Source organism: Fundulus heteroclitus, unplaced genomic scaffold (genome assembly GCF_011125445.2).
Source record: "Fundulus heteroclitus isolate FHET01 unplaced genomic scaffold, MU-UCD_Fhet_4.1 scaffold_85, whole genome shotgun sequence".
NCBI lineage: Eukaryota > Metazoa > Chordata > Actinopteri > Cyprinodontiformes > Fundulidae > Fundulus > Fundulus heteroclitus.
Genome location: NW_023397307.1, coordinates 604,568 through 618,882, shown reverse-complemented (window position 1 = coordinate 618,882; position 14,315 = coordinate 604,568). Strand labels below are relative to the sequence as shown.

Genomic DNA, 14,315 nt, shown 5'->3' with positions numbered 1-14,315 from the left:
TAAAAATACCAACCGGCATCTCTCCTTGTTATTATCAGAAAGATGTTGAGCTATGAGAGAATTAGTGAGAGACAGGAGAGTGACGTGAAAGACGGATGAAATGCAACATGAGCGGTCAGACTCCGGTTATTTGAAAAATATCCGATACGAATCAGAATTAGTACCACATATTAATGTTGCACAGATCAGATTATTTGAGAGGTGAAAAGATTAGGATTAGGTCGCATTTCGCTGCAGTGTGAACGTAGCCTAAGAGGCTGGAACAGGTTTTTGTTCTGGGCGTAAACGGGGTGGAAACGTCTTGTGACCCACACAACTTCAAGATTATCAAGTATTGAGAGGCTTTAAAAGGTTTGATACCAATTAAGGACCAGCAGTTCATTGATTCTAACGTCAGCGTTTCTGTCTTCCTTTCAGGTCCATTATCCAGATGTGGAGAGAGTGGAGTGGCTCAATAAGGTAAAGATAAAAGCGTTGGTTGTTTCCCGTGGTTTCCAGCATGCAGACATTCGCCCATTTCCCCTCCTCATCTCCTGTTAGCGGGGCAAAGTGGGCAGGTTGGGTTAAAAATAGGGATCTGAATGTGGATCCCTGAGTGAGCAAGTCCTAGTCGTTGTGGTCCACAGAGAGACAAACCCACAAGGATCTGATCCGCGTCTGGAGGAGGTTCACTCACTGGGACTGTTTGTTGGCTCTTCCAGGATATTCTAAGCGCACTACCCAAGCACCCAAATTGATGTTTACTAAAGTGGCCTGTTTCTAAATTATAGATGTGGTGCAAGCACTTAGAGGAGGGCATAAGGGCATTTTAAAGGTGATCCGTGCTTCTTTTCAATCTCGTCATTACTATAAGTCAGCCGGTATGTGTCTGCAGGGTGTCAGAGTACACACTCAGAGCCATTCAGGGTTTTCAGCGCCGTAAAGTGTGCTTTGATTTTGCTTCTGTCACCCTTCGACTGGTGGAGCGCCTTAAAGGTGATAGTTTTTACCAAAACTGTCTAAGAACGGTTTAACACTCATCTAGAAAATGACATTAAGGTTAAAGAGTCCTCCAATAAGTATTGCATCAAATAAAATGTGAAAACCAATTTTATAAATATAGCGTGCTGTTACTGTACAAATACAGTCCACATTTTGTCTCGTTAAAACTGCAAACTTCAATAGTTTATTGGTATTTTTTGTTATAGACCAACATAGAAATGTGAAGGCAGAAAATGGACAAATTGGGAATGTGCATATTTATTGGTACCTGCTACTTAGTGCACATCTTCTGTTTGATGCACAAATTTCAGTAGAAAGAAAAGTCACTCAGAATAGAGGCGGTCACTGGTTTTAAATATCCAACCTGTTTACGGTCTCCCTGGGTTCTTTTATCTGGTAATATGGTGTTTCTATTGTAGACTTCTGTAATTTTTTTTTTTATACAATCCAACTGCTTTTTCCTACTTACTTTTTTTCTGCTTTATTTCCTGTATTTTAATCATGTAAAGCACTTTGCATTGTCTGTGTACTGAATTGTGCTATATAAATAAATTAGCCTTGCCTTGTAATTATAAAAAAAAAAACCTCTTCAAACCATAACTATATATTACCATATTTTATCTAAAAGGTAGAGGTATGTTTGCAATTTCAGTACCGGGTTCTCATAACACCCAATCTGAAAACCCCGTTTGTTCTGCTACACAGACATTAAATAGGAAACATTGTGTCCACCCATTCAGGGGCGTGTAACAATATATCAGTTTTCTTTAATCACATTGGTGGAGAACATCATGCTGTACTGCAGACGTGTCCTTGCTGACACATTTTCCCATAAAGAGTCATTCTGTCCAATCCATGTATGTCAGACTCTGTGCCTCCAGTGTCTGTTTATCTTTAATTTCCATGGTGACCACCTTTACAGTCCAGTCTCTGTAATTTCATAATCTCTAAGACTAAGAGAGTAGAATAAATGTTCTTCCTTTTCTGTCCGTTTTCCCTCAGACGGTGAAGCAGATGTGGCCGTTCATCAGCCAGTTTGTGGACAAACTGTTCAGAGAAACAATCGAGCCGGCCGTGAAAGGCGCCAACCCTCATCTCAGCACCTTCTGCTTCACCAAGATCGACATGGGAGACAAGGTAGGGAGGGAAAATGGCCGCCGTAGAAGACGGCTGATCCAAGTGAATGTCCCCCTGGAGCGACGCCTTAGACCTTTCTGAGTGGTTCCTCCTGAAGTTATCAGCAGCCAGTACCTTATTTGCAGTAGAGTAAAATTTCATTGGATCATGTTTTACACAATGAGCTTAAATCAAATCTAATATTTCCTCCACCATCTACATCGCCACTTCGTAATATACTAACTCTCTCTTCAAAGTTAGAGGTTCCCGGTCTTAGTAGATAAACTGCTTTACAATATAAGTTTTTCTTTTTTTCTATACATACATACATGCATGTACTACAATAAATATCTATTTATAGACATTTGGCTGGAGAAAAAGCACTAACTAAAGCACTTGCAGACAAGGAGGTTTGTAGAAAATGTTGTAGGATGTTGTTGGATGTAGACCTGCTCCCATTTTTGTAATTTTTTGCTGCACGCCTTGTTGCATGTGAGCATATTTAAGGTGTTATAGGGAAGGTTTTACCCTTTAGAGCAACGTCGGCTGCATTCTGAATGCATTTTTTATCGTTGGTATTGCCTTAATTCTCAGTGCGACCAAATGTTACAGCGCTCAGATTTCTGGCTGTCTTTCAGGTTTGATCTGCCTAATCAGATTTCAACCAATAAGAATATTGTTGTTGAAAACACATTAATTCATCAGTGAAATCTTAGCGAACGTTGACCGTAAAGATGCAGCATGTTCTACATAGAACTGGTGCTGAATTCATCACAAAGTGAAGGGATCGTTTTATGCATTAATTATCAGTTTAAGTCCCTTAATTGTCTTTCTTTTTCACTAAACTCATACATTAAACAGTACGGTGTCCATTGATTCCTTACAGAAAGATCCTTTTTCTTTGTAACAAACTTTTTATTGAACAATTTGAACGTCATATTACAAAAACAGTGTCGTTGCCTTACCACAAAAGAAAAAGGAAATATTAACTGCATACACGTGTACCCACATTAATAAATATGAGCACACAAGCGTACACTTACACATTGTGTACACAGGTAAACCAAAAGAGGAGCGGTAGAGGATGCGAAATGAGCCGATCTTCAGAGAAAACGCAGCAGAAAACACCTTAAATGCAATGTTATGTCAAACAGAAGACCGACATGAGCGTCCCAGTCCTGCACTGTGGATATTTGCGCTTTGTTTACGACAGCTAAAATAGCAAAATGTCCCTAAAGTGATCTTGTGCTGATGGGATGTCCGGAGAAAACCATGAATGTATTATAGTCTTCTTAGCAGCAGTCCTGAGAAAATAACTTTCCTCTAAGCCAATCTGGTATTGCCTTTAAGAACGAAATCATCACTGAACAGAAATAGTGGGGAAATGCGTAGGAATGAGAAATCATAAAACATTTTCAAGGCAGGTACGCACCTGGGACCAAAGGCCAAAGCGTCTATATGGGGTGACAAACAATGTGTGCACAAGCTTGTAATGAATAAGTTGATGTGATGGATTCCTTGATGGGATGGATATATTGGTCCATATGTTGTTCCCGTCCAGATCAATAACCCTGACCCTCTACAGACAGATCAGTTTTAATGAAATTAATGTTTTGGGGCATCGTTCAGTTTTTCTGCATTCGCTCGGATGCTGATCTGGAGAGAATTTGGCTCATTTCAACGACTGGCTGATTGATCCGTGCATGGCTAGCTACAAAATAAGATCAGCACAAGCTGTACTCTGCACGTTCCTCATCTTTGAATCTTATCTCTATGAACCTTTTGTATTTTTTTCACTTAGCTTTGTAGATTGTTGTAAAAAGATAACCTATGATCTGCTGACATTGTAGTTTTCTTCTGGTCTTCACACTCCCCAGTGACTCAGGTCACTCTCTGAATGTAATGTGAACACCTGCGATAACGTTACGCTTTTTTTTCCTCAGGTCAGCAGAGACTTTGCATCGTTTCTCGGATTGAAATAAATTACAACTGTTACAACTCTTTAGCAGCTGTCCGCTCTATCAGAGGTAGCGGTTTAAATCTTGTCGCGGCTACATTTGTAGGCTTTTAGAAGGGAACGTTCTGTGTTTTGTGCAGGAGTGGCAAAGAAAAGCTCAGATCTTTCAACTGTGCAGGAAGCTATTTCTCAAATCTGAGAAGTAATTGGCTTTTCTGTTTGTTTGTTTTTTTTTCAGCCGATCAGAGTGAATGGAGTGAAGGTTTACACTGAAAATGTGGACAAGAGGCAGATTATCATGGACCTGCAGATCAGGTAGACCTCCCTCCCACATTCACACGCTGCAAAAACAGAACTTAAAATAAGCTTAAAATGTTCTTAAAATGAGTGTATTTGTCCTTGATTTGAGCAGGTAAATAAGATGATTTGCCAATGAAATAAGATTTTTGCACTTAAAATGGGAACAAGTCATCTCCATCATCTTATTTCAAGTGCTGGATGTCTAATTATCTTATTTTAGGGGTCAAAATACTCATTCCATTGACAAAAAATCTTATTAACCTGCTCAAATCAAAGTCAAATACACTAACTTTAAGAACATTTTACTTATTTTTAGATCCGTTTTTGCAGTGGCAAAGTCACCGCAGCACTTCGGACTAGGATGTTATTTTTGCTTTTGTCGTTTTCCTTACAATAAGTTTGCAGCCGAGTATTTTGGACTAAACAAAACTTCAATTCCAATATTCTAAAATAAAAGTCTGCTTGGTGTTGATTTAAAGACATTGGCTGTAAATCAATTGAAATTTAAGTGAAGAAATTTTTACCATCCAAATAAAATGTTTTAAGGACTTTTTTCAAGCCTTTTTTAAATTATTGTGTCATTCCAGCTTTTTATTCTCTTTTGCAAATCTGAGCTGAACATCTATACTTCCTCTCAGTCATCACTGAGGATCAGCATTTAACATTAAATCACAACACTGAGCGCAGAAGCCTCAGTTTTTACTGGATGTTTAAACCGTCTAAAGATGGAACCGGTTATTTCTAAATTTTCAGGTCACATCTAGGGGCTTAGAGAGCCACGAGGAAAGAATAAAATAAAAAGATCAATTTAGTTATCGTCTTGTTTTCACAATAACAATCGAATTTCTCATGTGATGTTTATTTTTCTCCTACCTTCAGTTTTGTTGGCAACACAGAGATCGACGTCGACATCAAGAAATACTACTGCAGGGCGGGAATCAAAAGCATACAGGTATTTTTTATGATTTTTTTAAATGGTCGAAGATAAAATCTTCCTAAATTCATAACTTGTTGTTTTTGTTTTTCACCTGCCAGCAACGGCGTGATATCTGTGAATAGTTTTAAGCAATGAAACAGCAATGGAGAAACGTTCATTTCGTCGTGAAACAGACAAGAAATTCAAGATAAAAGGTTCTTGAAAGGTCTGAAAACATAATAGACCTTAATTTAAGTTGTTTTTTTAGCTGTGGGTAAATATAAAAAAAGTATGAAAAATGTGAAAAATGTTGGTATTTTCAGTTAATCAAAATTATGATCTTTCAAAGGCTATTTTATATAATATTGATAATTGCGCAGATTTAAATTATTTGTCTAAATTGATGCTCTAAGAAAAATAATAGAATGAGATGAAAAAATTGTTTTATTGAATATCTGATGGAATCAACCAAAATGTTATTTGTTTTAGTAATTATTAAATTAATATCTGTTTATTCTTGTCTTGTTATTGTCCTCATATATTGCACCTAAATCTGTTTTTTTCTCTTCATTCTTTAAAATCCTGGTTCTCAATTTTAAATGGCAATAACTATTTCTAATTAAAGGTATAAATTACAAGATAATGTAAGAGAAAACGTTGAACTCTTATTTTGATGTTTTCAGCCAGATTTACCCTTTTAATATTGTAACTAGTTTAGCAGCGAGAAAATAACACAGTGGTGTGAAAAAGTGTTTGCCCCCTTCCTGATTTCCTGATTCAACTATTTTTGCATATTTGACACATTTAAGTGTTTCAGAACATCAAACAAATTTCAATAATAGTCAAAGACAACACAAGTAACAACAAAATACCATTTTTGATGAAGATTTTTAATATTAAGGGAGAAAAAAATCCACACTTACATGACCCAGTCAAGGCTTTACCTTTACTCCGCCTTTTAACTCTACAGTCCTATAAATTGTTCAACTTTTAGCACTGGACTATTCGCATTTATTTAGATATTTATTTCACACAATCACAAGACAAAAAACTGGCATTTAATCTGGTAAACCAATTTATTAAATCACACAGCTGCCTCCACAACAGGCTGAATAACATGGACCATACCTGGGAGGTTGAATGGGGTAAATTAGAAACTGCAGTCAGCAAGGATTTATCCAGCGCATTTCAGTGTAACGGCCCGTTATGCTGAAAATTGTCCAAATTATATCTAAATTAGACCGTGAGCGTAGCGGTGCTACGTGCTAAGCTAGCAGTATGACTCGGATGTTTCAGAGCAACATAAAGCTCACGTGCATCAGTGAAGTTGTAAACCGCCCAGACAACAGAGCTGTAAGCTAGCGCTAGCTGCTATTAGCATCATGGACAACCCAATAACAGGGTTCTGTCGCTTTTTTTTTTTTTAAGTGCACTGCTGTTTCGTGCTTTAAAACAGCAGTGGTCTAATTACAGGTTGCTCAATGTGAGAAACCAGAATTGACAAAGACTTCTGGACAGGTGTCGACTCTACGCATCAGCAAAGTTGTAACCCACCCAGACAGCAGACCTGTTAGCTAGCGCTAGCTGTTATTAGCTTCCTGCACAGCCCAGTAACAGTGACTGAAACAGCGAAACAACATAAAAACACGTGTTCAGTCTTTGTTGTGTATATGTTAATAAGTTAAGTGGTGCAGGAGCAGGATAGCTTTCACAAGCCTACAGCGCCCTCTAGCAGCTATAGAGGGTAATGTTTACTCCTTGGTTCATGTTGTTCAGTATAGACATAGATAGACATGGATAGCTTTATTTGTCATTTTGTATGCACAGAGTGCGTACAGAACAAAATTTCGTTTGCATACTGCTTGAAAAATCACAGTAAATTGCACTCATTTTCAGGATAAAGATGCAGCAGCGATTTATGTAAACAATTGAAATGTAAAACAATGTAACAATGTAAACAATGCATGGGAAATAGACAGTGTGCTATTCACGGTATCCAGATGCAGCAGCAATTTATGTAAATTGAAATGGAAACAATGTAAAACAACGTAACAATGTAGGCAATGGTATGATTTACCATTTAAAATTGATATATAAGTTGCACCTGAATATAGGTTGCATCGGCCAACTATGCCACAGAAACATCCCAACTATACTATAACATAAACTATGAAAATAAAGTGCGACTTATAGTCAGAAAAATACAGTAATCACAATTCCCAGTCAGACAGGATTAAAAGCTAGGCTTCAGTCCTTCAGCCATGACCCCTGCATCAATCTGTGACCTCCATAGAGACACTTTTACATAATGTGTTGACACACATCTGATAAAGTAAACGTTATCCGCTCAGCTGTTGGCACAAGATCAGGCCGTGTTTGCTGTTCAGAGATCAGAGAGGCAGGGAAAGTGAGCGGAGAGAAGAGAAACGTGCTGCTTTTCAGCAGCTCGGGCAATGTTTGCCGCTTGCTCTCATTTTACAGCTGCAATAAAACACTGTATGGATGCTTTTACATGGTTGTGAAAAAGGACCAGTTTAGTTTCAGCAGATAATAATCTAAATAACTTATGAGTCGCTTGTTGTTTTCTTCGCTTATGTCACATCTTTTATTTATAGACTTCTCCTCCTGCTCAGTAGGCATTGTAGCTGCCCATTTATTTATGAAGCATACTCTTTCAGGCAAGACTGGAGGAAACAGACATAAACAAAACCAATGCCTATCTTCCATCTTTTCACCAGAGGCATTTTGATGAGCAAAGTGGTCTTTGATTACTCAGAGCAAGAAGTTATGTCCAAATTTGGTGCTGCAGACAGCCAGTCTACACGTCTGAGGTTTGACTCACTGCAGCAGGAAGAAAATACCCCATAATGCCCCTGCTTTTGGCGTCTTGCTTTTTTTTTATGTTAAAAGTTAATAAACTGTTGCATAAAAATGTGAATTACCTAAAAAATGAACGCTGTTGATTTTTATAGCAGCAAAATAAAAAGACATTCCTTCCTTGTTGAAACTGGATGTTTTGTATTTCCAGCTTTATTAAGAGTTCTCTGTGTAGCTGTAGTTTAGGGTAAAATAAAATATAGGCAATTTGAGCCTTAAAATCATCTTTATTTGGCCATGATTGCATGCAAACACTGCAGAAACGGAACAAAAAATAAGTAACATTTTCTTGAAATAAGTGTATTTGTCCTTGATTTGAGCAGGTAAATAACATTATCTGCCAATTGGAACGAGTATTTTGACCCCTAAAATAAGATAGTTCGATATTCTGCACTTGAAATAAGATGATGGAGATGAGTTGTTCCTAGTTTAAGTGCACTTTGTGATGCTCCAATCAGAACTCCTCAAGTGGCAGTTTAAACTTTACCTGGTTTATGTTCTGTAAAAAAAAAAAAAGCACCTTCTGCTGTTTGGATATCAATTTGTTCATCAAAAAAATAGATTAAACAATTAGCAAAATAATAGTTGCTGTCTTAGTTATATTACCAAATAGAGAGAGAGGGATGATATCTCAATTATAAACTACCATGTTAATTACACTAGATTCTATGTCATTTACAAAGCATTTAAATGCACAATAAATGTTTCTTTTTTAGTTCAAGATGTGTTTATTGAGGTATGAAGTTGAACAAGTGTATTTCTGAAGAGTATCTCTTTTTAGCTTAATCAATCAATTTAAAATAATGATCAATAGATGAATCGATTACTGAATCGATGCATAGCTGCAGCCCTAATGGTTTTGTTCTTCACGCAGAGCAGGAAGCCCGTTCCTGTAACTAGAACGTGGTTCTGCAGAGGTCCACAGTGTTTTTTCCTGAGCAGCGTTTCCGTCATGATGTTCTGTTCTCTGCGCAGCTTCACGGCATGCTGAGGGTGGTGATGGAGCCTCTTCTGGGGGACATGCCTCTGATCGGAGCCCTGTCCGTCTTTTTCCTCAAGAAACCCGTGAGTACTTTGATTCCTGGTCCCGCACATCCACATCCTCTCCTCACAGTAAACCCGCACTGCAAAAAGAGGAACAGTCAATGCGTAACAACTTCTTGAAATGAGTGTATTTGTCCTTGAATTGAGCAGGTAAATACGATTATCTGCCATTGGAATAAGATTTTTGCACTTAAAATAGGAACAACTCATCTCTGTCATCTTATTTGAGGTGCAGTATATCTAAATATCTTATTTTAGGGGTCAAAATACTCATTTCAATTGGCAGATTATCTTATTTACCTGCTCAAATCAAGGACAAATACACCCATTTCAAGAAAATGTCACTTACTTTTAGTTCTCTCTTTGCATTGCTCAGGGTTGAAATAGAATTTGGTCATAAACGTACGTGGTGCACTGCAAAAATAGAACTCAAAATAAGAAATTATTTCTTGAAATAAGTGTATTTGTACTTGATTTGAGCAGGTAAATAAGATTATTTGCCAATGGAATAAGATTTTTGCACTTAAAATAGGAACAATTTATCTCCATCCTATTTCAAGTGAAGTATATCTAATTATCTTATTTTAGGGGTAAACACACTCATCCCATTGGCAAATAATATTATTTACCTGCTCAAATCAAGGACAAATACACTTATTTCAAGAATTTATTACTTATTTTTCGTTCTCTTTTTGCAGTGTGTGGTCTCCTTTAAGCACAACGTTCGACCATTTCAAACAGAGCAAACCTATTTTCTCTGTTTTTTCTAACTATACATGTTGAAATATGCTGCGTAATTAATATTTGAAGAAGTTCTGGTCGGGTCCGGCTGAACCTGCTCTTCATCTGCGGCGTCTCCTGATGCTTTTCTTTAGCGTGGCGTTCCCACGTCCTGACTGCGCTCTTCCTTCCTGTCGTCCAGCTCGCTTTATCTTCCTGATTCAGGCGCCCAGAGGAAAGCGCTCACTATCAGACGCTCCAAACACAAACAAGGAATTATCCCGTCCTCATCGGACATGCAGCTTTACCACGACCTCAGCAGGAAGAGAGTTAGAAACCTTCACTTTAGACGCTGCTGAGAGAATTATTTGTTTGCTTCTTTTATTAAGTTCAACTGTACAAAATATAGCTTTCTTCCATCTGATCTCCTTTTCAGTTTTATTTTTGTTGGGACTTAAGGCTCTACATTATCAGTATATAATTAGATATTTACACAAGTATATTTTTTATATAATTGGTAGTTGTTTATACTACAATTTACAAAGGTTTCTGCAGAAAACAACTGTTTTCCACATTCTGCTGCAAATAGCACCTCCTCCTGATGAAACTGTGGGTCTATAACCCCTGGAAGCTTGAGATTTAGCGTTTTCTTCTTTTTTACATGTTGTCACCAGTACCAGGAGAGTCTTCACTGCAAAAATAGAACTAAAAATAAGTAAAATTTTCTTGAAATTAATGTATTTGCCCTTGATTTGAGCAGGTAAATCAGACTCAGACTCAGCCATACTTTAATGATCCCAGGGGGGAATTACTTGATAATCCCAGGGGGAAATTACTTATGAGATTATAAATGAGATTATTTGCCAATGGAATAAGATTTATTTACTTAAAAAGTGCTTAAAATAGGAAAAATTCATCTCCATCATCTTATTTCAAGTGCAGTATATCTAATTATCTTATTTTAGGGGTAGAAATACTTATTCCATTGGCAAATAATCTCATTTACCTGCTCAAATCAAGGGCAATTACATTCATTTCAAGAAAATTGTACTTATTTTTAGTTCTCTTTTTGCAGTCTTGTTGCCTGAGCTCGTTGCACGGTTATAAAACTGCAGTTTTATATTTATTTATCCATTGTTCTTAAATTAATATTAGTCTACCCTTTATGTCTCTTATGGCTGTTGAATCATCTGTCAGACGCTGGAGCCATCAGCCACGTTGTAACGTTACTGGTTTGTGGTTTTCTCGGTGATTGGTGTTGCTTCTTCGCCCTGCTCCGCCCTTCGTGTTGTGACAGGATGCAGCGTTGCTGCGGTGGCGCGACAGCCGCGCCACGAGGAAGTCGATTATTGGTGCAGCGATGGATTAACCAGCTTATCTCTCTTTTTGCTTCTGCTTTCCTTACTAACACGCCAAAGAAAAGCGTCAGCATTCGGTTTCAGATGAAACATTTTTGCCAGACCTGCTTCAGACCTGCTCCATCTGTGGAATGCAGGTTTTCCCCTTTAGCGCCGGAGGTTTCTCCACCTCCACCGTCATGTTGGGCCTCGCTGTGGAGGTGTTGCCACCAGTTGTGTCTGCAGCACAGGAGGATGAGAGTGAGGGTGTTTCTGTGGCGAGCTCGGCTCACCACTGACTGAGCGTCGTTTCATCGTTTTAACCCACTCATTAGTGGGTGTGGTCCAGAAGGATTATGCACGCAGCAGCCACGATCTTTGTGTTTTTCACTGATTATTTGGAGCGAATTGCAGTGAGGCTCTAAATCATTAACTTATTATTTCTGACATGTGTTGATTATCATAAAAAAGAATGATATGCTCACTCTTTCTGCCCCTCTTCTTCTCTTTCATCATCACTCCTTGTGACAATCCTGGGGCTTTACTTCTGACAGCTTTGCAGATATATGTGTGTATTTTGCATCTAAGCTCTAGCCCAGGGGTGTCAAACTCATTTTGGTTGAGGGGCCACATTCAGCTTAATCTGATCTCAAGAGGGCCACACGAGTTAACTCATTGCAAGATTAAATAGAACTAATAAATGTGGACTTGTTGTTGATTTTTATATTAAATTTATTTCACTTTTACACAATATATTATGAATAACCTCAGCGTTTTTAAGAAAGGTATGTGCAATTTCAACAATACCTTGACTCAGTTAAACATTTACTTGTGCATTATGCGTAAGAACTGATCACAGTGATTGTACAATGTTGAAAAACATTTATTCACATTTTTTGGAACTTAAAAACACTGTCCTACATGACAAAATACATCAAACAGATAAAAATTAAGAAATTATTTAAATTTTTCCACACCTGAAGCTTAATCTGCTGATTAAAACACAGCGCCCCTCGTGGACAATATAGGAACTGCAGATTTTCAATTAAGCGAAGTACATGTTTTTTTCAATAATTGTTTTATCATTCTCTTCCTTTTATCTCCTCTCTCTTTCACTTTTTCTTTTTTTCTTCTTGTTCTTCCTTTCCTCTCCTGCTTTCCCATTGTAGTGTCCATATCATTTGAGATATTCCCCACATGAATCATAATAAAACTATTCACATTCATAAATCAAGCGGAGCACTATGGCAAAAGCAGTACTGCTCCACTTGTGAAAGTCAAATCTGATGAGCTCTTTTTGGCATTAAGACAACAATTCTTATTGCCACATTGCCAGACAGGACACTGGAAGAATTTTTTTTTTTTTTTTTTTATAATGATAATGCATTTAGCCACCGGACCGGACTAAATTGTTCGGCGGGCCGGATCCGGCCCGCGGGCCGTATGTTTGACACCCCTGCTCTAGCCTAGAGAACTCACCACGTCCTTCATCGTGGGTTTGATGAGGTGTTTCCTGACCCCTCCCCCGTTAAACGCTCTGACTAGCAGGTTTTTGGCTTAATCGGATGGCTACCACGTCACTGCTGGATGACCCAGATGCTCCACCTACCATCATGCATGCTGGATGCCATCAAAGAGCACCATTACCTTTACATGCATGCTTAAACGTTACTGTCACTGTCAGTGGGGAGCCTGCTGAGCTTTTATTACGCCCTGTGAACACCGTGCCACGTTTCTGGCTGGAGATTTGCAGCCTGAGTTCGCTGTGAATGGGTGAGAGGCTGTAGAAACCGGCGCTGCTGTTCACTGGAATCCCCCATCTGCTTTCCTGTCTTCCTGTGCCAGTCTGTGTTTAGTGCATTGTGGTAAAAACCCGACCTACATCTAGAACCACAGGCAAAGCGCGCCTGTTAGAGCAACACTACTCTAAAGCATGAAAGGCTCAGAAACCTGACAACATTACAGGGAGCCTGGATATTTACATCCTGGAGTTACTGTGTGTTTCACTCTGTGACACATGAAGCTTGTTTTATAATCTTTTTTAAGCTTCTCAGACTTTTCACCCTCCTCTTTCTCAACGTGTATGAGGACCAATGTGCCGTACTATCAGGTGTCCCAACAAAAATGCTAACTCTATCATCCGCACTTCTTTTATGCACTGCAAAAAGGGAGCTAAAAATAAGTGAGAGTATTTTTCCTTGATTTGAGGAGCTAAATAAGACTATTTGCCAATGGACTGAATATTATTACCCCTAAAATAAGATAATTACATATGCTGCTTTTAAAATAAGATGATGGAGATGAATTGTTCCTATTTTAATTGCAAAAATCTTGTTCCATTGGCATATAATCTTATTTACCTGCTCAAATGATTGACAAAGGCACTCATTTCAAGAAAATGTCACTTATTTTTAGTTTCCTTTTTAAGTGCACTGCAAAAAGGAAAAATAAGTGACATTAAATAAAATAATAGTCTTTGCAAATAAGACGATTTGCCAATGGAATAAGATTTTTGCACTTAAAATAAGAACAATTCATCTCCATCATCTTATTTCAAGAGCAGCATATGTAATTATCTTATTTTAGGGGTAATAATATTCAATCCATTGGCAAATAGTCTTATTTAGCTCCTCAAATCAAGGAAAAATACACTAATTTTAAGAAATTTTTACTTGTTTTTAGTTCCCTTTTTGCAGTGTGGGCTCTAGCTAGTGCTGAATTAAAGCAGGGATGTAGTAACGGGAGCCCGGTGACGGTCCTGTGAGCTGGACGAGCGCCTTGATGTGTGTGTTGCTGCAGAAACGCTGCGGTCCGGCTCTGGAAAAGGCTTTCAGCATTTTTCTAATTAGGTGAAGCGAAGAAAAAAGGACAATTGTTTTGGCTTCTTTGTTGCCTATTAAATTATCTATAAATGAATATATATTTTTATATCCTATGTATGTTTAAATTGGGCCTTTTATCTTTGAATTGTGACATCAAACTGTCTAATTGTTCTGGGTTTTGAATTAAAAACCTGCATGTAACACAAATAAAAAAAAAGACAATTTCACAGCCTTTTCTTACTACT

General features: G+C 38.0%; 1 protein-coding gene across 4 annotated transcripts in view; it reads left to right on the top strand.

Moving 5' to 3' along the window:
• The window catches only part of esyt2a (extended synaptotagmin-like protein 2a), a 68,383-nt gene that overhangs the window by 23,951 nt on the left and 30,117 nt on the right, over positions 1 to 14,315 (top strand). For all 4 annotated transcript variants that reach the window (XM_012855899.3, XM_012855898.3, XM_021312515.2 and 1 more), the window contains exons 3-7: positions 418 to 459; positions 1,984 to 2,118; positions 4,293 to 4,369; positions 5,234 to 5,306; positions 9,123 to 9,212. In XM_012855899.3, coding sequence (XP_012711353.2) covers positions 418 to 459; positions 1,984 to 2,118; positions 4,293 to 4,369; positions 5,234 to 5,306; positions 9,123 to 9,212 — 417 coding nt within the window. The remainder of the gene's footprint in view (positions 1 to 417; positions 460 to 1,983; positions 2,119 to 4,292; positions 4,370 to 5,233; positions 5,307 to 9,122; positions 9,213 to 14,315) is intronic.